We start from the raw sequence: 23,426 nt of genomic DNA on the forward strand, positions 1-23,426 counted from the left end.
ACAAATCAAAACAAAAAACAATGGATGAAATGTCTCCGTGTACACATGTTGTGAGAAAAAATTGTTAAAACAGAGACATTTCAACAAACACATGTTGTGCACACCTTAAACATTCACAACGAACGATGAATGACAAGACTATTCTATATCTGCATCTATTGTATAAATGCATACATCTATAAAAACCCAGACCATCTAGATCATTGGTCCCATTGTTTACCAAAAATGGCTGAGGACGAGGTGAAGGGCAGGGGCTGCTGGCTGCACTCAGAGTGGTGAAGATGATGTTGGAGAGGATGCGCCATTGCTAGAGACGATGCGTCGTTGCTGTAGAGGGAGAGATAAATCAAGAGAGATAAGGAGATCGAGAGGGAGATAGAGATGCAGATCCAGAGAGATAAGGAGATCGAGAGAGATAGAGGGAGAGGAGGGTTTTGGGGCGCACTTGGAGGGAGAGGGAGATCGAGAGAGACAGAAGGAGAGGGAGATGTGGAAAGTGAGAGGGAGAAAAGGGTTTTGGGGATGGGTTTTGGTAGAAAAGAGGTGGGAGAAGAAGAGACGGGATGGATTTGGGATAGGCGCACGTAAGGGTTTTGGATATTTGGGGATAGGGCGCCACGTGGTATAGGGTTTCATTTTAGGTTTTTTTTAAAAAAAAAAAAAACAGCGGCGGTGGCCCGTTTTGTACACTGGTGGCCACATAAAAATGCCCCTCATTTCATCTATAGTGGCGGTTTTTTGTGGCCGCCTATGCTAAAAGCGCCCCTAATAGCTATTTTTCTTATAGTGGATGAAGCATAACCAAAAAGTTTTGGGAGCAGAACACCTGGATTTGAAATTCTCATGGGGCTTGTTTGAATTTCCATAATACAGGTAAATCCTGGTAAATAAGTAATTATTACTTTTTCACCTGGTTTGAAAACGTGAGAGTAATTCCACCTGAAAATCGATGCAAAAGTTTTGACTTAAATCTGTGGACCCCACTGTAATGTATATGATATATCCACACTGTCCATCTATTTTATTAGAATATTTTGGGGCATGAGCCAAAAAATGAGGCAGATCCAACACTCAAATGGCCCACATGAAAGGAAACTGTGGCCTTAATTTGTCCACCATTGAAATTTGTTTCCTTCAATGGGCCCACGTTGAGGTTTTTTCATCATCTAACCAGTTTATAGGGTCACACAGACATGGATTAGGGGAAAACACAAATATTAGCTTAATTCTAAACTTTTAACGGCCCTAAGAAGTTTTTAATGGTAGGCGTCTGATTCCTGTTGTTTCCTGTGGTGTGGTCCACTTGAACTTTGGATCTGCCTCATTTTTGTGTTCATCCTCTAAATTCAGCTGGCATAACAAATGAGCAGTGTGGATAAGTCATATACATCACGATGAGCCTCACATTGATTTTGTAAAATTCTCGATTTAAGTGTTAAAAAAAAATAAGTTGTCACATATGGATTAGAAAATGTGGTAATTACCTAGGTAAATAATCATTACCCATTTACATGGTAATTACAATTGAGCCGAAAAATCAAACAGGCCCCTAGTGTGTTTGACACCCTGGATTGTGAATCAACTTTAATCCGGAAGTAGCTATGCATATAGGGGTTTGAATTTAATTACTAAATCAATTTTAATATATCTAATTAGTGAGATATGTAATTTTTAACACAATGGTTGTAATAAGCCCACTGAAATATATTCTTTGCCTGAAAATGATGAAATTCCGATCATGTCAGAGTGACTAATTGACAATTTTTAATTGTTGGTTTACATAGACAATGTTTGGATGGTGTTGGACAATGTTTGAATGGTGTTGATCATCATTAGTGGGCCATGTGCCCAATAAAATGATAGTATAGTGACAAACATGTTACACATGCAACTATTGAAATGATTTTAGGTGTAATCCAAGCTCTCACTCTGGATTTGGGAACCCCCCGTGTACTTTTTGCTGCCAAACAACTAGGGGATTTGAAACTCCTTAAATCCGCGGTGCCAAACTACCCCCAAAGATAATGTTAACCTTCTGATTTTCACTTAAAGTTTGAGCCACTCAGTGTTTTACCACTACACCAAAATTGTCATTTAGGAACGGTTTTAAACCATTCATAAATGCTTCAGGAACGGTTTAAAACCGTTCCTAAATGTGGCGTCGCAGAAAATTAGGAACAGTTCAGAGCCGTTTTGGGTACCGTTTCAATTTATAGAAAAAGAATTTTAGGAACGGTTTTAAACACTTCTTAATGTTGCCAACGGTCAAATTTTAGGACAGAATTTTAGGAAAAATTTAGAGAACTGTAATCTACCTGTATTATATGCCAAATGATTATACAAATAGAAGAAAAAGACAATAGAATGATTCACACACATAATAATCTTTTCCTTCTTTTCTAGTACACATTTCAATTTCAATTCCAATTCTAATTCCAATTTCCAATTTCAATACAACATTTCCAGGCAACTATAATCCAACAATTCCTGTCTTGAGTGCTAGGAACCCACTATAGCTACACTCCTTGCTCTTTTGCAAACACAAGCTACATGCAAAGCAAAGGCTCTCTCTCTCTCTCTCTCTCTCTCTCTCTCTCTCTCTCTTCTCTCTCTCTCTCTCTTCAATGGCTCAACTGGCTGCTCGTACGAGCGTGTTACCTGTTACATAGAACTGTATGAAGTTTGATTATCAAGTTCTCTTCTTGCTGCGAGAATGTGCCTCTCTTAAGATCAGGCCTCAAGTAATTTATCTACATCAGTCTACAGCTCTTTTCACACCTTTGTAGACCTGCAATTTTTCCATAGTTAGAGAATAATTCAACAAAACTCAACAAGAAAATAAATCAAGAAAAATTCAAATTCAAATTCTATAGATGATCTTAAATATAGCAGATGGTAGTGCGAATATGCCAATGGACTTTGTGTATCATGTGTTATCGAAGTTGACAAAACTACAACAAGTGAATTACAGTTCTCTAAATAGCTGAAAAGATTTAAAGAACCATTGGGTACCCAATGGGCAGCGAAACCTGATTGGATCTGGGTCTGGGTCCTCAAGAATGAGACTCGGGCACAAAAGTGACTAAGACCCAGTAAGATGTTAACCAATTAAGTCAGGAACAAGTACTATAGGATCCAACCTGAACCCGACCTGTTGATAGCCCTTGCTTCTTTTCACTTAAACGCTTTTCTTTTCTTTCAGATGGTGCCAAGAAGTAAGCACAAGCATCCAAAAACCCTCCATGAACCATAGAACACACCAAATTTGATTGTAGGATAAAAACAAATATTTGACCATTTCTTGTGGTGTAGTCCACCTAAATTTATATCTGCTTTGGTTTTGGGACCATGGCCTGAAATAACCTGTAAAACAGATTAACGGCGTGGATATAAAGTACATACATTAAGGTGGGTCCCTACGGTCAGGTTCTCACCAACATTGCTGGTTCAGGGTCGTAGACAAGTCTCTCTCAATTTTACCACACTTGATTTCCAACATGTTACCCACCGATCTGGATCACCCTTGGCTAAATGGGTCAACCCGTTTAGTAATAAACCCAAAAGTCATTAGCTTGGCCTCTTATTAATCACCTTTTATTTTAGGCCCAATCCAACCCATTGACATCATAAACCACCTAATTATCAGGCTTGGGTTGGGATTAATAATCATCCTCCGTCTAATGCATTATAAATGGTTTTTATCACAAAATTCATAATTGCTTTAAAACTATGTATGTACTATACTATGTATCCGATTATTCACAACCATAATCAAATTGTTTAGAGATATTCATGTACCTATTTTCATCTAAAAGAAGAGTCACTATGATATCTCAGTATGATAATCTAAAAATTTTCAGACATGAGTAAGCACATGAGTGCACATATAATTTTGTACATTATGTTCACACAATTCAATCAAACATAAGGCCACATGTGTGATCGAGGGCCTGTATTAAATTTATGTGTATACTTAAGAAGTGTGGGTGTATTAAAGTCATACTTGACTCAAGCTAACCAGTTGTAATAAATGATCAAGCGATTTGCGAATAGATAAGAGTGAGTCCTTTAGGATGGATTCTTTTTGCCTTACAGCTTCAAAACTTTTCTCTCATCATTAATTGCAATTAATATTTCTCAAAGAAATAATGGTCGATGAATATATAAAAAGAATGCTAAAATAATGTCCATTTTATTAATATTTGAACGAATGCCAAGAAGTAAGTGTTGTAGCAGAAATTTAAAGCCAATGTTTGGATGAGGCAACCAAGTAATTTACTTTTCTTAAGAGCTAGATGGCTTTTTGGTTGTTACTAATGACTTCTATCTTGCCTTCCTATCTATTCATTGTCCAGATGACAGATGCTGTAATGGCCTACTTACAGGTGCCCAGATGCCAAATCCATCTGTTTGTTATTTATTTCACCTAGTAAATACTTTAAGAAAAATAATAATAATCAAAACTATGACAGTTAGAATTCTATTTGCAAATGGTCGCCTAAACAAGCAAATTGATGTCACTAGCTAATGAGAGCATACCTTGCTTGGTGTTGTATAATGCAGACCAACACACTATGCATAAATGTTAAAGAGAATATAATTAATGCCCTTTCCATACAATCAAGCTGAGGCATATGAAAGAAATCATATTGTAGTTGAATCTGTTTAGCAGTTCAAATTAACCAGCATAAAACTAAAGAGCTCAATTTAAAACATACAACAAAAGAAAGTTAAAGGATAACTTTCCAATTATAGTTAATAGATATTACTCAGAAGTAGAATTTACCTATTAAGTTTGTATCCCTTGGAACATCCACCAACAATGTAGGTCCTATTAAAAAAAAAATAATCAACAATTAGAATGTTTATGGTGAAATTAGATAAAAGCCAATATATGATTGGGCATAAAGCATTTGTAGGTGGCTTTTTCCAGTCCACTATCAAATCCCATGGCTCTACACCAAAAATATTATCTTAAACCACAGTATACGTGCTTCGATGACGACTCAGGATCAACCATGTGAAAACCTTATATTCCCTGATGAGGTTCTACACCACAGAAATGCTCTTTAATGGAACTTTATCTCATTCATTTGAACACCTATTAATTCTAACAATAGATTGCAGAATCATTCGAGCCTTTCATATCACAATAATATCTCGTGCTGAGTTTGGGTGCACAAGGGAATTGGATTGCCAAATTCAGTTTAATGAAAAGCAACTAACAAACTAATAATGTTTCCAAGTATCACAATGAGGAAGTAGCCCCCAAATTACAGTTACATACCTTTTTAGTCTAACTGGAAAGTAACTTAATTACAGTATGGAGCCTAGATAGAGGTTACAGCTACCGCTACAGGTGTAGGCACACATTCCAGAACAACTGTCATCTCCACAACAGGACCCAACAATGGAGGAAGAAGACAACCTTGAGGGCACTACTGACATTTCGTCCCTGAGTCCGGAACCAGCCAAGGATGCTAATCTCCTGCGACGTGAGTCCCACATGCCCTATGACTCAGCTTCTACAATCCCCCTCATCGTTGTAATTCTAGAAGGCACCACTCCTTCTAGCTTGATTTTCTCTGCATTGGTATATCTATATCATCAAATAGTTCAAGTGGACTGAATCATATTGAAAGAAGATACACAGACCTAAAAGAGTGAATTTCAGTTTCAAAGCATTTTGCAAATATGCAGATTTTTCATTACTATGATCTAGCAGTGGCACCCATTACAAAGGAAAGAAGAAGTGTTGGGCCTAGGTGCATGCTTGGTCTGGGGCTGCAACTTGGGTTCAAACCTAAGTTCTGGTTGGCCAAGCATTGAAAAACACCAACCCAATTTGAAAAGCCCATCATGGACACCTATCACAATATCATGACAACTGAAGTTTCCATTAGATTACAGCACCAAATGTGTAATCTCACGTTAGGCCTAGAGCCATAGGGCCAAAAAATCAAGCCGACCTATTATTCAAGTGGGCCATAATGAAGGAAACTATTGGGAGAGAGACGGGCACCCTTAAATTTGCAGGGTTCACCATGATGATTACTTAAAATCTATTTAAATAATATACTAGCAACTATATGTAATGCCTTATTTACTCCACTGGAGATCATACCATCCATCCACATTGCCACTGTAGTGGAAGAGAATAACTGTAAAATTCTTTTGAGAAAAAAAACTGAATTCCTTGAAATTAGATGAAAATTGGTTTGCTCAAATGTACATGGATGAGAAATATTACTTTCTGAACAATGGCATCAACATTGCCACTGTATTGGAAGAAAATGCTACCATTAACTGATGAGTAAGAAAACTTAAACAGGAAGTTAAGAATATAGTAACATGAAATGGCACATAATGTAGTATAGAAAGCCAAAACCTTGCATCAGATAGATAACTTATGACAAGAACATGTGGATTTGCTGTAACGCCCTGAAAATCGGGGGTCGAGCAGAAGCTCAGCTCTCGAGTTCCAACACATCACTTATGTAACATAGATAATGATGATTAAATGTTGTCCATATTAGTGCATTAAACATGAATGAGATTACACTAAATCAGCATATCATACTCCAGAAACAATTAGATTATGCAAGCGGAAGACTGTGATAAATATATAAAGCATATAAGTAGTTGTAAGTCCCTAGAGTATGAACATGTCACCAGGTTAAATAATTATATGTATAGTTCCAAAATTTACAAAAATGATACAATGTAATGACATCTAATCTATATCCCTGTAACCCTATCGACGCAACTCCAGATCTACATAAACCCGCCAGAGAGTTGCATATAAAAGAACTCCTCATCATCATAGAAGTCAAGCTCTATCTCGTAAGCCTCACCATCACCTGTAGCTACAACAGAGTTTGGTTGGTGTTTTAAAACACCGTCCTAGAGTAGGAGTGAGTGATAAACTCAGTGGAGCTATAAGGTAAAAGTTAACATGTTATCAATTTAATCAAGCAGTAATGATAAAGCATTACAATACTCATATCCTAAGTACTCTTATTAATGCAGGAATGATATGTTGTAATAATGCATGCCCTCGCCTACACTCCCTCAACGACATCATCTCATGATCGTGGCATATTCCGGACACATGTACTTTTTCGTCAAAGCACATGTAATGCGGTGCATGCTCGTGTTAGCCAATACTTAATTAAGTTTATTCATACAGCAAGTTCGGGAAGCTAAAGTACCTCCCTTTATATCATTTACCCAATGATGATCTATATATGGTCGTCAATCCTAATTAATCACATACGATAGGCAAGTTATAGGGCAATGTCACCCCTGATTTAAAAACAGTGGACAGGCAAGTTCAGGTCACTACGGGAGGCTCGTCACCTCGACGTAGGCCTAGTTTATACTCGAGGTCACTATGGGAAAGGCCCGTCACCTTAGCGTAGGCCGACAGCTCGAATACAGTGTCCCATAACACCGTATTCGGCTCACAAGTTTAGGTTGCTCACTGGTTACTACGAAGAGGCTTGTCACCCTAGCGTAGGCTGACAGCTCGACCACAACGTCCCATACCACCATGTCCGACTCATGAGTCTTAGCGAATCGTGGTACTAAGGTTAAAGGAGCTTTTCACTGGTAAGTGGTACCTTAGATTCAAGCAGTAGCGTCCATACATGGTGAACATACATTCGGCCAATCGGGTTACTTGACAAGATCGACTGGTACGAGCGCACGTTAAATTAATCAACACGGAACACATACGCACTCCTTGTGACCTATCCACTGTCGATAATCACCGTACGACTCGGATTTGTCGAACGTATCCGTTGTGGGGAACTAGTTCGGCCCCTGATCGTAAACCGTTACTGATTGCCTGGACTACGTATTAGTCTCCATCATACTCAAACACAATAGACATTCATATGTGTTAGTTAAATAGCATGTGACAACCAATTCAAATATAAATCTCATTTTAATATTATAACAAACATATAGTACACATGTTGTCATACATAAGCATTTCATCCATAACTCATGTAGTAGCAAGATAGGTTATATGAAGGAAACTGTAACTATAGATAAGGTAATTGAGAATCCTATCTCAACACCCTTATTAAATACATTTCAACAAGCAACTTTTCATTCAGGAATTTTATTAAACACTTAGACTACACATATCAACATACATATAGTAATTTAGTTATAACATATATTATGGCAAATCCTCTCGCGAAGGAGTTGTCATACATACAACAATCATGTATTTTCAATTAGAAATCATGGTAAGCACAAATCGTAATTCCATATTCATTCAAGCATTTCAACCAACACATAGATTGCATTATATTCAGCATAGTTCATATATATGTGCAATACACGGAAAACATCGCATCTAAGTACATGTGAAAACAATCAAGTCAGTCATAAATTATTAACTGACATTGAAAGCCTTGAAAACCATAACCTAAACGTTTATAGTCTGCACCTTTCGCTGATACGCCGATTACGAACTCGGTTCGTATACTACACCTTTGTCTACGGCACAACGGCTACCTAAATCTTGAAATATGTTAGCTATTTCACCTTTTCCTCTATTCGGATTCCTAAAACAGATTAGGGTTATGATTTCTTACCTAAAAATGGATTCAAATTCGACGGTATAGCGACACGGGAAAGATGATCGGCACGTGGAGTGGTGGGAATGAATCCCAACAACTATCTCTCTCTCTCTCTTTCTCTCTCTCTCTCTCTTCTCCTCACTCTTTCCTCCTCTTTTCACTCTTCTCTTTCCTAGGGTTTAGGAAATTCGTATAGAATGAGAGAGGGGTGGGTTAAGACCCTTATATAGGCCTAGAACTGATGTCAATGGCCCTAGGGCCATGGTATACTTATGTTATAGCCAAAAGTCATCTATTTCGGGCCAATGAAGCCCATCTGGAGGTCCATACCTTGCATACAGTCTGGAGAAATTTTCTTGACCATGGATCTACTCCAAGTTAAGGTTTCGATCCGATCGGATTTGTGGATCGACTGTGGAGGACCAGTTTCAGTTCAACAGCCATCGTTACTCAATTAAGGCCACAAGTACACTGACATGTATTGAAAAATTTTCCTGATCGAAGGGTGTAGTTGGGTCAGAATATGATGGTCTGAAACCTTAGATTTGGCTTGCAAGCGAACAGCCCAAATCACTTGAATTTGAGTTCATTTTCTAAAGATATTTGTCTTTCTCACACACTTTACTCCAAGCTCAAGTTGTGCGCTTCTGGATACTATTTAGACTTGATTTCTGCGGTGTTTGTCAAGCCCAGTAAGGCGGTCATAACCGTATAGTTTCGCGGTAATCGGACTTTCGACGCGTGGTCCAGGTCTGATACGAAGTTTTAGGGTGCTCCAGAGAGCAACTGGGTTTTGAGATTGATCTTAGGTTTCTAGGTAATGTTGGGTTAACAATCCTACTAGTTTTGGGTCTTGCATTTTGTATAGAAAGCGGTTCAAGCTAATCTACTAATTAATTCAGTTTAGTACTTAATTAATTTTCGTCTAATTTCTACATAATTTGATCCTTAGTGATTTCTGCCAGAGGTAGTACTCAGGTCTTTACACGGATTTTTCCGAGACGTTACATTTGCATACCCAACCAAACATACCATCAGTGCCTTTCCCATTTCTGCTCAAGAGTCTAGTGCTAATAAGAAACCCCCCCACTAAAATCCAGTTAGTACAAATGAATTAAAAAACAAAAAAGAAAAGAAAAGCTAAAACTAATTCTTGAAAACTGTTCATGCATGAGATGTCTTGCAAATAAGAAGATACACTCCTCCCAGTATTTCACAGTCAATCAACACTAAAAACATTATATTTAATATGTTTAAGAATTAGAAATCAACATTCGCTTTTCTATATATTAGAGTGGCAATGGAGTCGTTCACCTGCTTCTTTGTCAAAGGCAATGTAGCCACCTTCGCAATAACAGTGAGAAAGATAATTGTAAATCCATATGCATAGGGAACGTGTAAAGTTGCAAGTCCATCATTCAGCACCTGTCACCATTGCAATAGTTCAATCATTTACATCTACACCAGTCCTCAATGCACCTAAAATCCAGAACAGTTGAGCAAATTAAACACAAAATATTTTACTTGTCATGACAAACAGTAAAAGCAAAGCAATGGGGAGAATGTTCATGCAAGAATGAGTTCAATCAGATCAGGTTATCTACTATGCTAAACTTCAAGAAATATAGAAAAAATCCAGAAACTTTCACACAATGTCAGGATGGCAAAATCAAGAAATACAGTAAGTGAATCAGGCTTTTCACAGTATGATGGCACAATCATATACATTTCAACTCGAATCCATCAGATCTCAAACCCACAAGACATAGGACGATTGGTTCTTAAATCCAAATGAAGGGCCCAAGATCCATAAACTAAATCCTTAAACTAGGCACACAGGCCACCACATTGACAACAACAAAAATTTCCAGCAATGCTTCAAAGCAATGAATTATTAAAACTGAGCACGAAAAATCATGAATCAAGTCAAAATGAAATCAAATGAAAAAATAAAGCAATCATATATGATGCACTGAAATTGTAAATGGCTTAGCATTTATGGCCAAATTGCACATTCATAACTATAAGCATTTGTGGACTGCCCGCACTCAATGTGCATGGATGGTCCATCACATTTGTAAGAGTAGCCTATACTTTGTGATAGGGTAGTTATACAATGTTCATGGATGGTCTATCACGTGCACACCTAATCAATTCACTTTTTACAAAGGACGTTTTTACCTTAAAAAAACCTTCCCCATCACAAAAAAAAAAAAAAGAAAAAGTAAAGAAGAATGAAATGAAAATATAACGTGAAAGATGCATTGTTAGTAGAAAACAATGCAAGTTCCAAGGCCAGCATGAAAAAACCAGAATACAGTTTAAAACAACACCCATGACAGTTAAAACTGAATTAAATTACCATTTACACACCATGGCAACTCTATATTCTTCCAACTCATTGATAACAAGTAAGAATTCAAAATAGGTAAAACAAGGTTATGCGAGATAGGTAAACAATCCAATTAGATCAAGATAACAATGTCAATAAGGAACCAAACAAATGCAAGCCGACATGCAGCTAAGAGATTAAAATATAACAATCCTCCTGTTTTTTTGGTATATAGCCTATCCACAAAAGAGTAATTAAAATATCATGAATATCCAATCTGCCATGCTGCTGGGCACTCTATTGGCCCATCAATTACATGATATAATGACGTAGGGCCACGATATGCTAATCAGAATATAGCAACAAAATTAGTAGATATGAGGGCATCCAGCCGACCCAAAACCCGAGATAGGCTAACTCATCCATGTGTTATATATATAACTCAACATACATTGTGTAGTTGGTTGTCACAAACAACATCCATGTGTATCTCTTTTTCTCTTTTGCATTTATCACACAAGTAATGATTAACAACATTGAACTGCAAAGAGGTGCCTTACATTCTTTACAGCTGAAGAGAAAACGCCTTTGACAGCCTCGAAGACCTCTTCAACAGGCTTTCTAGCATCAATCTGACCAAAAGTAATAGCAGTTAGCTGTTGCAAATAGCATCCATGTGCATCTACATGTACACATACTCAAGAAGTTAAAGATGACCTTCAATCATTGTGTGAAATCAGCCTACTAAAGTGATTCCATCTTCAAACTCTACTATAAATCCATCTATCTTAGAAAATAAACCTCCTCAAGCATTCCAAAGATAACTTATGAGAGCTAGACAATTTCCTAACCTCACAAATCCCTTTTGTAATTTTCCCCTGATTATTAAAAATGGAATTACTGAGTTAATGAATACTCTTTTATGTTTCATCATCATTTATGCTTCAAATCTTTAGATTTCTTTGCCTAAAACCAACTCTTAAAATCCAAGCAAAATTTTTTCACATAAAGGAATTTGGATAAGATATCATCGATTAGGGATTTGCTAATTGCACACTCATTTAGGAGCCCTTGCCTATCCACACTCAGGCACAATTCCAATATGCAACATGTGTGAGATATCTGAACTTTCAAACAGGTGGGTGCACTGTTTAGATATTGTAGCATAAAAATAGAGCATTTCGCACTCACGTGAGCCACAACAATGAAAACCCTAGAAAAAACCGTTGTCTTCGATATCACCATCCTTTCAACATCTCCAATCCAAAACCCTAGAAAAAGCCCTAGTATTCAAGAACCCAATCTTCTCTACACGCCACTCAAAACCCTATGAACCTGAAAGCATCTAGAAAAACCCTAAACAACAAACATGTACTGCTAATCCAAACCCTAGAAAAAAGCAGTAGAATAATTTAGGCATGGCATTTCTTCTTAGAAATGAGACTGGAGAGATTGTGGATAGGGATGTGGCAGAAGATGCGGAGCTTTACCATAAGGATGATTGACACAACAATGACGACAATGATGAGAATCACGAGGCAAGGGCAAAGAGCTACCGTAACGAAAGCGCATTTGCTGTCGGGGAAATCCTCTTTCTCATCGTACTGGTCTCGGATCTGGAGAGCGTATGAAGGAGGAGACAAGGCAGACATAGAAGCCATTGAGATTGGAAGAGATCTTGATCCAAGAGGATTAGAAATGGCGGGGATTGATTGGGTTCTTCCACACTTACAGACATTCGACCGCCATTAAAACTTGAGAGGGAGAGAGTGAAAACCATTTAGATCTAGCTGACGCCGATCTCCATTTGAGAGAGAGAGAGAGAGAGAGAGAGAGAGAGAGAGAGAGAGAAGATCGAAGAAAAGGGGAGCAGAGAGGGAGAGGGAGATCGAGAGAGGGAGATAGAAATGGGCGAAATAGGGTTTGGGAGCTTTTGGCGGAAGAAAGGGCTGAAAATGAATCAGTGGTCGGCGGCATATATAAATCAATGTGCCTCTTGGGCCTTGTGGGGTCCACTCAGAGGTTACTTATCGAATCCCTTTCGTTTATCTGTTTTAAAATAAAACAATAAAACATAACAATAACATATAAGAAGATCGAACACCCAATTGGGATACACCAACAAAACAATGGAAATAATACGTGTATACCGTTGAATACCATTTCAAATAAGAAGCGGCTCAAGTACGGTTGAATACCGTTTCAAATAAAAAACGGCTTCAAGCCATTTCCGTGCCAAACTAATAACCGTTTAACTGAAACGATTTTGGTGTAGTGTACTTTTAGCAGTCCATTTGATGGGCATTAACTGAATGGTTAAAATTGCTTGATCAGTGTTACTTTAGAGACATACCATTCAAAATAGCCATACATCAGTGCCAAATATGAGGAGAGGCAGTCACCATCGTGCTAAACTAACAAGGGGTCAAACCCAAAAGAAAGAATAAGCCAAGGCTCAGGGATGCCGGTGGGGCCATGGCATCCAAACTCCCATCAGGATCGTCCCACCCCTAAAAAAAAAAAATTAAGGCCGATCCAGCAATCATGTCAATTTGGAAATTTTGGGACGGTTGTCAATTGATTTTTATGAGTGGAGCCATCGAAGCCGTGTATTACGCAAGCACTGCAGTAACGTTGGAATGCATCTACAATCAGGCCCAAGAGAGCCCTATCATAGAATACACACACACACACACACGAAGAACCCTTCATAAACTCCAAAATTCTAGTAGTGGCCCACATAATAGTCGGATGGGCTTGAATTTTTGGAGCGTCGATGAGGAGACCCTTGGGAAGATTTGATCCAGTACACACAGCGCTAGTAGAATGAAGTTATTGTACGAGGAGTTCAGAGGAAATTACGGAGAGGAGTTGAAGGAATTTTAAGGACAGATGCAGGGACAGATTTGTCTAATAAACAGAAAGCGGTGGAAGTGTGAAACCGCAATTAGAGACCTGGTTGGGAACCACGACACTTTTGAAAACTCATTTTATATTAAAACCTGGTGGGCTATCTTGCCCAGTCTTCCCTTTGACCATTCCCTTCCCTCTCTCTCTACCCATCTTTGTTTCCTTCCAAACCCACCCATCTCTCTCTCAACCTCTGTTTATTTCTTCCCAAACAAACCTTCTCTCTCTCAAGACAGCCCATCTCCATTTCTTTTCAAACCCAACTCTCTCTCTCTCTCTCTCTCAAACTTATCTCTATTTCTTTTCAAACCCATCTCTCTCTCACTATATAAACAAGAAAAAACCCATCTCTTTCTCTTCTCTCAATCATCTCTATTTCTTTCCAAACCCCTCTCTTTCACTATATAAACAAGAAAAAATCCACCTCTCTCTCTCTCTCTCTCTCTCTCTCTCTCTCAATCCATCTCTACTTCATTCCAAACCCATCTCTCTCTCACGATATAAACAAGAAAAAAACCCACCTCTCTCTCTCTCTCCAGCTCTTCTGAAAGCATCTCTCTTATCCTCAACAATCCTCAATACTTTTTCTGTGTCTCTCTCTGTCAACACAGTTCCCAAAACTCCCTTTTGCATCTTCTTCTCTTTTTCTTAAGCCATACATGCTGCTCCTATAGAGAAAGATAAAGAAAGAACATTCAGATCGAAAATTCAATGGAAAAAGCATCAAGATCCAAGAGTAGCATCTTTGCATTCCTACCAAAAACTGCCCAATTCTCGTTTTCAAACCCTCCCTTCAGCCCCAGCAGTGATAAAAGGACGGAGAATTTGAGTAAGTTGAAGACCCACCAAGGAAGAGGCTTCTCAGGTCCGATCATATCGATAATTCCGGCGGAAGCACGACGGAAAACGAAGAACGGGAGCTTCGACGAACAAGAACCCACGTCACCAAAGGTCTCTTGCATCGGTCAGATCAAACACAAGAAGAAGATGTGCAAAGCCAAGTGCAGCATGCCGTCTCCCAAGCCAGAAAGGAAGCCAGATAAGAAGGCTTCATTCAAGATCAGTAGGATCCTACGTGGCAGTGGTGGTGCAACGAAGCCTGGCCGGAAATCAGACGCAGATGCTCATGTGGTGGCCCAGTCAGCTCTAGCGCCTTCTTTGGGACAGATGAAGCGGTTTGCCAGCGGTCGTGATACGCTGTCGGACTTTGATTGGAAGTCTTACGGTGGGCCACCTGCCGATCGTCACAGGGAGTATTACTCTGATGATGATAGGGCTGGAAGTGATGATGATGATGATGGATTTATTGTACCTCACTCTGCCCCGCTTGTAATGGGTGGCCCAGTGACTTTTGTTGGTCCAAGGAAGGAAGTTAACCTTTGGAAGAGAAGGACCATGGCCCCTCCTAGACCCCTTGAATTCAAGAGGAAGTAAGGAAGGCAGTTTTTTTTTTTTTTTTTTTTTTTTTTTTTTTTGAGATGTTGTAATGGTAAAATTGATTTGGTATTGATTTGTTTTTTGTTTTTGCTTTTGTTTTTAATTATAATATAAGCATACATATGCTGTTCATACCACACATATGCAAACATTATCTTCTTCTTCTTGGTTTTTTTTTTTTTTTTTTTTTTTTTTTTTAAAGAATGACTTGGTCGTAGTTCAATTCTGACAACTGGGTCCCTTGGTTTAATAATCCAGACCATTGGTCTCTTGGGTTCCATTGTGGGTACTCTAATCCCCGAATATCTCTTTGATTGGATTATCCTAATTAGATGATCCAAGCCTTTAAACTTGTGGGAACTCCTACAACGGTACACATCCAAATGAAGTCCTGAAATTAGTGGCTCGAACTCCTACAACGGTACACATCCAAATGAAGTCCTGAAATTAGTGGCTGGTATCTTCCGGTCTGCCCGTGGTCTATCAACGGTCCAGATTACCTAATCATGGGTTTACTTTGTAAAACATAAAACACGATCAGAGGCCGAAAGCTTCCGTTATAGCCATATAGTACAAGGTCCTCTATACCCTTGAGCGCGTTTGGATGCTGAATTGAATTGAATTGCAATAGAGTAATGGTTTACGCAACACGCATACGCACGTGCAGAAGGGGCGCCCGCCAGCTAGCTGATGTCAAAGCTACATGTGCCCACCATGATGTACATAGTTTTATCCAAGCAATCTATCCATCTATGCTGGTGTCACAGCTTATCTCAGGCCTCTTATGGATTAAAAAGAGCTTTGACACTACCTGGCTCGAGCCTTAAAATGAGCTGGCACAAAATGGATGAAAGGCGTGATAAAAACACATGCATCATGGTGGGCTCACACAGCTTTGACACCAGCTAGTTGGCTGGTGCTGAGGTCATCAGCCAAACCACGTCGGTGCAGATTGGCCTCTCAGAATTTGTTGTCTTGAAATAAGCAGCCGGGACTTACCATCCATCAGGCGGGCCGCTGCAGTACGCACGTTTGTTGAATGTGGGGCTGTACATAGAGCCGAGTCGAGTCGAGGTGGGCCAAGCTCGGCTCAACCCGTCGATGCCGCACTCGAGTTCGAGCTTGAGCTTGAGCTCGGGCTCGAGCTCAACATTAAAGCTTGGCTTGTTTGCCAAAGTTGTCGAGTCGAGTTCAAGTCGAGCTAGTAGTTCGAGTCACGTCGAGTTTACCTCGAGTCGAGCTCGTGCTTGTTCATATCATCATACGTTACCTCAGGCTTCCAACCCGACCCAACCCAGGCCCCCAACCCGTCCCAAACCCCAACCCACCTCAACCCAACCACCCCAACCCGTCCTAAACCTCAACCCAACCCACCCCACCCCACCCCACCCCACCCCATCACAAACCCCGACCTAACCCAATCTAGCCCCCTATCTACTAATTTATAAAATAAATCTATATATTAAATTAAAAAAATAAAAATTAAACACTTACCTCGGAGAGATTGGGAGAGAGAGAGAGAGATCGGGGTGAGTGGGGATTGGGCATAGCCGTGCTGGTATGCTCGGTGAGATCGGGAGCGCGTGCACGCGCGCGCGCGCGCGAGAGAGAGAGAGAGAGAGCGATGGCCGTGCAGGCACCAGGCAGTGTGCTAGTCCGATGGAGTGCTCGCCGTGGCCGGGCGGGCATGCGAGTGGCTGGGGTAGAGAAGAAAGGGAAGGGAAAAGGGAAAGAAGAGGGGTTGGTCAAGTGTAGCTAGGGTTTTTTATTTTGTTTTTTTTAAAAAAAAAAAAAAACTTAAGTGTGTGTGTGTGTATGTGTATAATATTTAAAATTATTAATCGAGCCGAGTTGAGCTCAAGTTCGAGCTTTGAGTCGAGTCGAGTTGAAATGCCCCCTAGTCGAACTCAGCTCGAACTCAATTCGGGCTTCACAAAAAATGCTTGACTTGTCCCAAATCGGCCATTAAAGCCGAGTCAATCTGAGCTAACTCGAGCGAGTTTTTCGAGCTAGCTTGCCTCATGAACAGCCCTAGTATGTAGACTTTTGGTGATGCTTTTCATAACGGTCCACCGATAAACGTGATCCACGTGATGAGTATTTGAAACGAAGAAACATTTTCTGTGAGGCCCACCTGATTAATGCTATGGATCTTGCACATACCTTGGCTTTACTTCTTGACTGTGACAACACTTTAATGGACGAAAGTTCGTCCGAGCTACCATAAATAGTCTATGGCCCAATAATCATGCTTCAAGGATGATCCTGAATTATATCCAATGTTCTCCATTCATCAAGACAGTTTCCGATGAAATCATCCGTTGAGCAGCCTAACTTTCTCATGTTAGCCAATATAGCTTAGCATCCAGAACATGGATGGTGCCGATCATCAGATCATCCCAGCATGTGGGCCCCAATTACAACCGGATCGACAACTACAATTCCATGTGTTTCATACCTTTTAGTGATTGCAATTAAAATCAGATAAGCATCCAAACAAAAGTTAGGCACTTCCTCTTCATTGACTTTGCCCGGATCCTAATTCAATGGAAATTAATTATTATTGGATCATCGTTGGATGGCACATGTGTCAGATATCCTGCACATTCATCAGGTATGATATATTGTGAACAAGCCATGGACCAAAAATAATGCTATTCCACTTATTGGGCATGTCGAACTTTTGTGGAAAAGTGGGCAGCTAGAAAAGAGAATGTCCAACGGTTCAAATTTGACACACGTGCAGCTTATTTGATGAGTGTACTTCCCTGATTTTTTGATACATGGCATGTCCACTGATCCCACTGCCTAATGGATGGCTCAGATCTCTGGTACATGTGCAATGGGACTGGGTAGTCAGATCCCATGGAATTAAATATGCTCCGTGACATGCTGGAATTCCTGATATTGAAATATTAGAAATATGTGTGAGCATGGCCCTATATCTATAATCCTATCCTGTGCAACCAATATTGTTGTCATGCTTCAGCGGTAGACTCTCTGGAATTCCAACAGCATGTTAGGGTTCAAGCAACCCCCCTTGTGGTGAATGTGTAGAGGATGGGTGAGTATTGAATGTTCAAGTAATGAGTAAGGCAATTCCAACTCAGAGTAGCATGCCTGGTCTTGGGACTTGTGTTTGGATCCAGTGAGATTTTATTTTATTTTTTTTAAAATATTATTTATAACTCCCCTGTCGAAGGTTGAAGATAACTGATAACTGATGGCTCATGCGGCACTTTTGTGTGTATCGCGCTCGATTGTGGCTTGCTCCGTTCAAACGTGCTTCAGCACTGACGCGACTGTAACTGCTATTCATTTTTATCTGGATATTACTTTGATGATGTGGCATCCAAAGATATTATCTGCTCTTTCAATAGGTGGTGTGTTAGCTGGACATACTGTATATACCACGTGGCACAATTTGTATTATCCATCTAATTGGCTAGATTTTGATATAAACATTTGTATTAGAATGATATTTTCGTACGTCTATAGTTCACCTGAGTGGTAGTACCCATATGAACAGTTTGGATAGCATATAAACATCATGATTAGCTCTTAGAAGGTTTTAAAAATGAAAGTTTTCATTTTCACTGTTTCGTGTGGTGTGGCCCATCTTGAGTTTTAGATTTGTGTGCTATTGTGAACTTGAGAAAAGGATGTACAAAGTGGATCTGTATAATGTTACGGGGAAAAACGGACCGACCTATGGAAAAAGGTCAGGTTGGAACCTTACACGCTCAACCAAGCAAATAATAAGTCATTCCGTTCTCTTCTCTCCATGACAAAGAGATAGAGAAGGAAAGAAAGAAAGAAGAAGCACAATCACCATGGGAATCCACTTCCCACTCAAGTTTGTGGCTGAAGAACATGCCTGTAAGAGCATTACCTTCATCGATTCCAAGATCTCCAAAGTTCGTCAAAAGTACTCTGTTCCTTCGCTCGACTAAGGAGACAGGTCGGCGTTACCTAGGTCGGCATGACCTAGAATGGTATGACCCAGGCCGGCATGACCTAGGTCGGTATGTCTCAGGTCGACAAACTACATGTTGGCTCAGCCTGCCTCCTATTAAAGTCCGACCGCATCTACCCGAGATCTTAGACGAAGATCTAGGAAACCTATCGCGATAGAGATCCATCTGAGGTCTTTGGAGGATATCCACGATATGCTCAGAATCCCGAGACCTTGGTGAGGATGTCGGGAGATTCACTATGCATCCAGGATCCAAATCCCTCTACAATATGCACTTACTAAACAAGGAGATCTCATCCGCATCACCGCCTCTCTAAACTTTATAAATAGAGATACCTCTAATGGTGAAAGGTACACATAATTTTTAGACCTAAACCATTAATATTCACTAGACCTAGATTCCTTTTCTGACTTATGCATCGGAAGGTCCCCTGCTCAAGCCAGGGTCTTCCTTGTTTGTTCCTTGTGCAGGTCCACTGGTCGAGAGAGGGCTAACTAGATTTTTGCACCAATAGTTTGACGTCATCTGTAAGAACGACATCAAAAGCTGTCCTCATCTCACCATAGTTCAACAATGGCGAAAGGGAAGAAGAAAGCTCTGGTCTCCTCTGTTGTGCCCTACCTCGCACAGCCGGAGCAGTCCGCTAGCCACCGGGACTCCTCTTCCTAATTGCAGGCTGACTCCGCGCCTGTGGGGCTGATGCAACGATCCTGCATTTGGGGAGGATAACTTGTCTCCCTTGAGTAGTAAGTTGAGATGTTAAACAACAACATGAACTTCATAAAGCAGCTGTTGGAATAGCTACAACCCCGCTCCACATAAGGGGACGAGCCAGTGGCATGATTAACTGTTCAAGGGCTCACCGAGCCATCCGATGTGCTTATTGTCTCCCATAGGAGCTGGCAACTCCGAACGTCAAGGATGACACCTTCTCTCATCTCTAGAACTGCCACACATGCTTCTTCCGACCTACGCCATGAGTTGGATAGGAAGAAGCACGACAAAGCACCTGAAGTCGCGGCTGAGGTTATGGCTGAAAGCGGTGACCCCTAGGAAGCCGAGTTCAATGACTTACGAGGTTAGATTAATGACATACAACAAGACTACCGCTCGAACATCCTGACCTCAATGGAAGCAATACTGGAGGAAATTAAGCCTCCATCCACTGCCGACATTATGCATGCGCAGCTCCCGCCAAGGTTTCATATGCCTCAGATTGCCCCATACTCCGGAACTACCGACCTAATCGAGTACTTGGAATCCTTCAGGCTTAGATGGAATTGCACGACACATCAACCATAGTCATGTGCCGCATATTTTCACTAACTCTGACCGGATGTAATACCCCGGTTCCCAAAACCCAAGTACACTACTCGTTTTCCAAAAACCCGAGTGTTAACCTTTATCGGTGGCTCAAATTTCATGTATATTTTTTTTCTTTATCAGAGTTAGTAAACTAGCGGAATATAAATAAATAAAGGATAAGAGGGAGTCCAAATATACATAACTAAAATTTCAAGTGCTTACCCGAAAACTTATACAAACTAATGTCTTAACTTTTTACAAAACATGATAGTACAAATTAAAAACAAATGAAGTCAGGAATGGAGAGCCGCAAGATTATCTGGTACCTCCTATTCCACATGAACACCAGCATGCACATCATCTACGTCTCCTGCATACTGAATACGGTTTGATAACGTCAATGACTATCTCAGTGAGGTATACCCCCACGATTTATCATATCATCAAGATAATTAAGCATAGTTATTAGGAACAATGTATAACAAATATTTCACAATGACTATCATAGTAATCAGATAAAGTTCATCAAATATGCATTCATTAAATAAATTTCACAAAGATAATCTTGTTTAAATGCATGGATGCATGCACATGCTCACAAACCTAGGGATGCACATCCATCTGGTAAAAAGTCACCCAAGGAGAACTAGCCCCCGAAAAAGTACTCAAAGGTATGCTCTAAGGAGAACTAGTCACCCGGAAAAGATTATACAATGAGGACACCCAAGGTGGCCTAGCTTCCTGGAATAGTACTCGATGTACGTCCAAGAAAAACTAGACACGCTGAAAAGCCCATGCGAAAAGGACAACCCATGGTAGTCGAATGAACGCAACGAAACCTTAGGATCACTAGGTAAAATACTCTACGGTACAGCCCGTAATGACCCAATAAAACCTCGCGTCTTATATTGATCACCTGATAAAGTCCACATGCTATAAGATGTATGATTAGCCCAGCCATTATTATTCTAATTTCAAACAACTAATTTAAGAAAGCTCAAAGGTCACTATGGGGGGTTCGTCACCCAGCATAGGCCAACAACTCAGTCATAGTATTTCATTCCACCATTCCTGGCTCATGAGACTAACGAATAAGATGTTTAAAAGGTAAAGTCTTTAACTAGTGGTCAATCATTGTTTGACAAGTGGAACTTACCATCGCAAGGTTATATGAAAAATAATCCATATAAGCCGCAAGAGGGCAAATAGTCAATCAAAGCCATATAAGGCAAATAGTTCATTTAAGGGTGTGCAATAAAAGGGATTGTCTCCAAAAAGCCATAAATGCACAACGATCTAGTAGATGGTAAATCCACAACATAATCTCAATTTTTCCATTGCCATTAGTTCAAGGACCCACCAAAAATACTATAAAGTAATCACAAGTGGTCAAACAAGCCAAGAATAATATCAATGACACTTACACATATAGAATATTCATTTTAGAATAGAATAGGGGTATTTAAGATCCATAGCATGTTCCGATACTTGAATTTAAATCCAAACATCATCTATTTATAAATAATTACTCATTTAGAGACTACAATTATCATCATTTCTACTTAACACCATTTTAAGCAATCAATTAATATAAATGAAAAAAGATAAACGAACAAGGCTAATTATCATGATGTAGCAAAGCTTGTAGGGTGATCCGCACCTTGGATTGGGGATTTGTTTAAACGTGGTTTAAGAGATGTAACCCGACCCAATTGCAAATTGTAAGAGTGTAAACATAGAGATGGAATCAAGCATTCCACATTAAAATCATGATTCTAAAGCTAATTATCCTAATTAAGGTGACTTTAAAAATATAAAGGAGACTTTAGGAATTGACTCACCTCAACTTCTTCAGTCAACTCCACCCAATTCTACTACTCCAAGTTTGGACTGGGTCAAGGTGGATCAAGAAGTGGGGATTTTGTATGTTAATCTCCCTATATCCATTTAGAATTTAGTCGCGATTCACCATAACCTAAATTTGAACTTAAATTCCAATAGAAAGTTGAGAGGTTAATTCACCTTGACCCGATTGAGGATAATTCAATCTCATTGCCATAAGTAGGCAAACCCTTTCGTAAGGATTTAAGAGTTCTACATCAATTAACATGTGAAGTTAATTTTTGGATCATATAGGAGGTTTGGATGAACCGATTTACTTAGAACTTAATCGGCTAGGTTTTATCTTAAATCTAATGAAGGTAAATATATATTCCCACATGCTGGCTCATTTTAAAGTGAAATGAAATCAACATCTAAAATTCAGGGTCTTTCTTACCTGTCAACCGAGTCAACTCAACTTAACAATTCGATCACAGACTGGCGATATCCAACCTGGCTCCAACAGCGAGTGGAAAACCATCTTTCCCATATACTAAATACGACTTGCTCTGATCCGCTAGATAGGACAACTCATAATGGGTAGATTCGGTCATTGTTGAGTCGACTCAGCGACTCACTCTTCTTCTTTCTTTCTTCCTTCTTTATGCTTTTCCTTCTTTTCTTCTTCTTTCTTCCTTCTGAAGAAATCACTAGAGCCTAGATGCCAAACACAACTAATGTGGTGATCCCACATGATGACTCGACTTGACCGACTCGGATTCGAGTCAGCCCAGCAACCCAATATCTACTTGGATTCAGACCATCAACCCTGGCATTCCATCTTCTTCTTCTCCCTCTCCTTTCTTTCTTCTCTTTGCTTTCGTTGAACCCACCAAACTCTGGACTCAACTCGATAAAGCTTGATCGAGTCAGTGACTCAACTCGACTCAAGCTGGCGAAATATACCAGCACACTCCCTCCCTCCCTCCCTCTCTCTCTCTCTCTCTCTCTCTCTTTCATGCCTCCCTTATTCTTCTTTCTCCTTCCTTT

At 39.9% G+C, this 23,426-nt stretch overlaps 1 protein-coding gene and 1 long non-coding RNA gene across 2 annotated transcripts; one reads left to right on the plus strand and one right to left on the minus strand.

The window, feature by feature from the left end:
* Positions 1-2,286: 2,286 nt before the first annotated feature.
* LOC131229375 (uncharacterized) lies at positions 2,287-5,395 on the minus strand. The gene is made up of 4 exons (XR_009163300.1): positions 5,288-5,395; positions 4,787-4,831; positions 2,659-2,788; positions 2,287-2,570 (listed from the first exon to the last, which is right to left on the minus strand). It is a non-coding gene; the product is annotated as an uncharacterized LOC131229375 (long non-coding RNA).
* Positions 5,396-13,965: 8,570 nt separating this feature from the next.
* On the plus strand, positions 13,966-15,344 carry LOC131237225 (uncharacterized protein At1g76070). Its single transcript, XM_058234905.1, has one exon. The coding sequence runs from the start codon at positions 14,548-14,550 to the stop codon at positions 15,268-15,270; it is 723 nt and encodes a 240-aa protein (XP_058090888.1). The 5' UTR covers positions 13,966-14,547; the 3' UTR covers positions 15,271-15,344.
* The last annotated feature ends 8,082 nt before the right edge of the window (positions 15,345-23,426 follow it).

This window comes from Magnolia sinica, chromosome 2, assembly GCF_029962835.1.
Source record: "Magnolia sinica isolate HGM2019 chromosome 2, MsV1, whole genome shotgun sequence".
Taxonomy (NCBI): domain Eukaryota; kingdom Viridiplantae; phylum Streptophyta; class Magnoliopsida; order Magnoliales; family Magnoliaceae; genus Magnolia; species Magnolia sinica.

What these genes read in the sequence shown, in the direction of transcription:
- LOC131237225 (XM_058234905.1), top strand. Translation starts at nt 14,548, where the DNA reads ATGGAAAAAGCATCAAGATCCAAGAGTAGCATCTTTGCATTCCTACCA.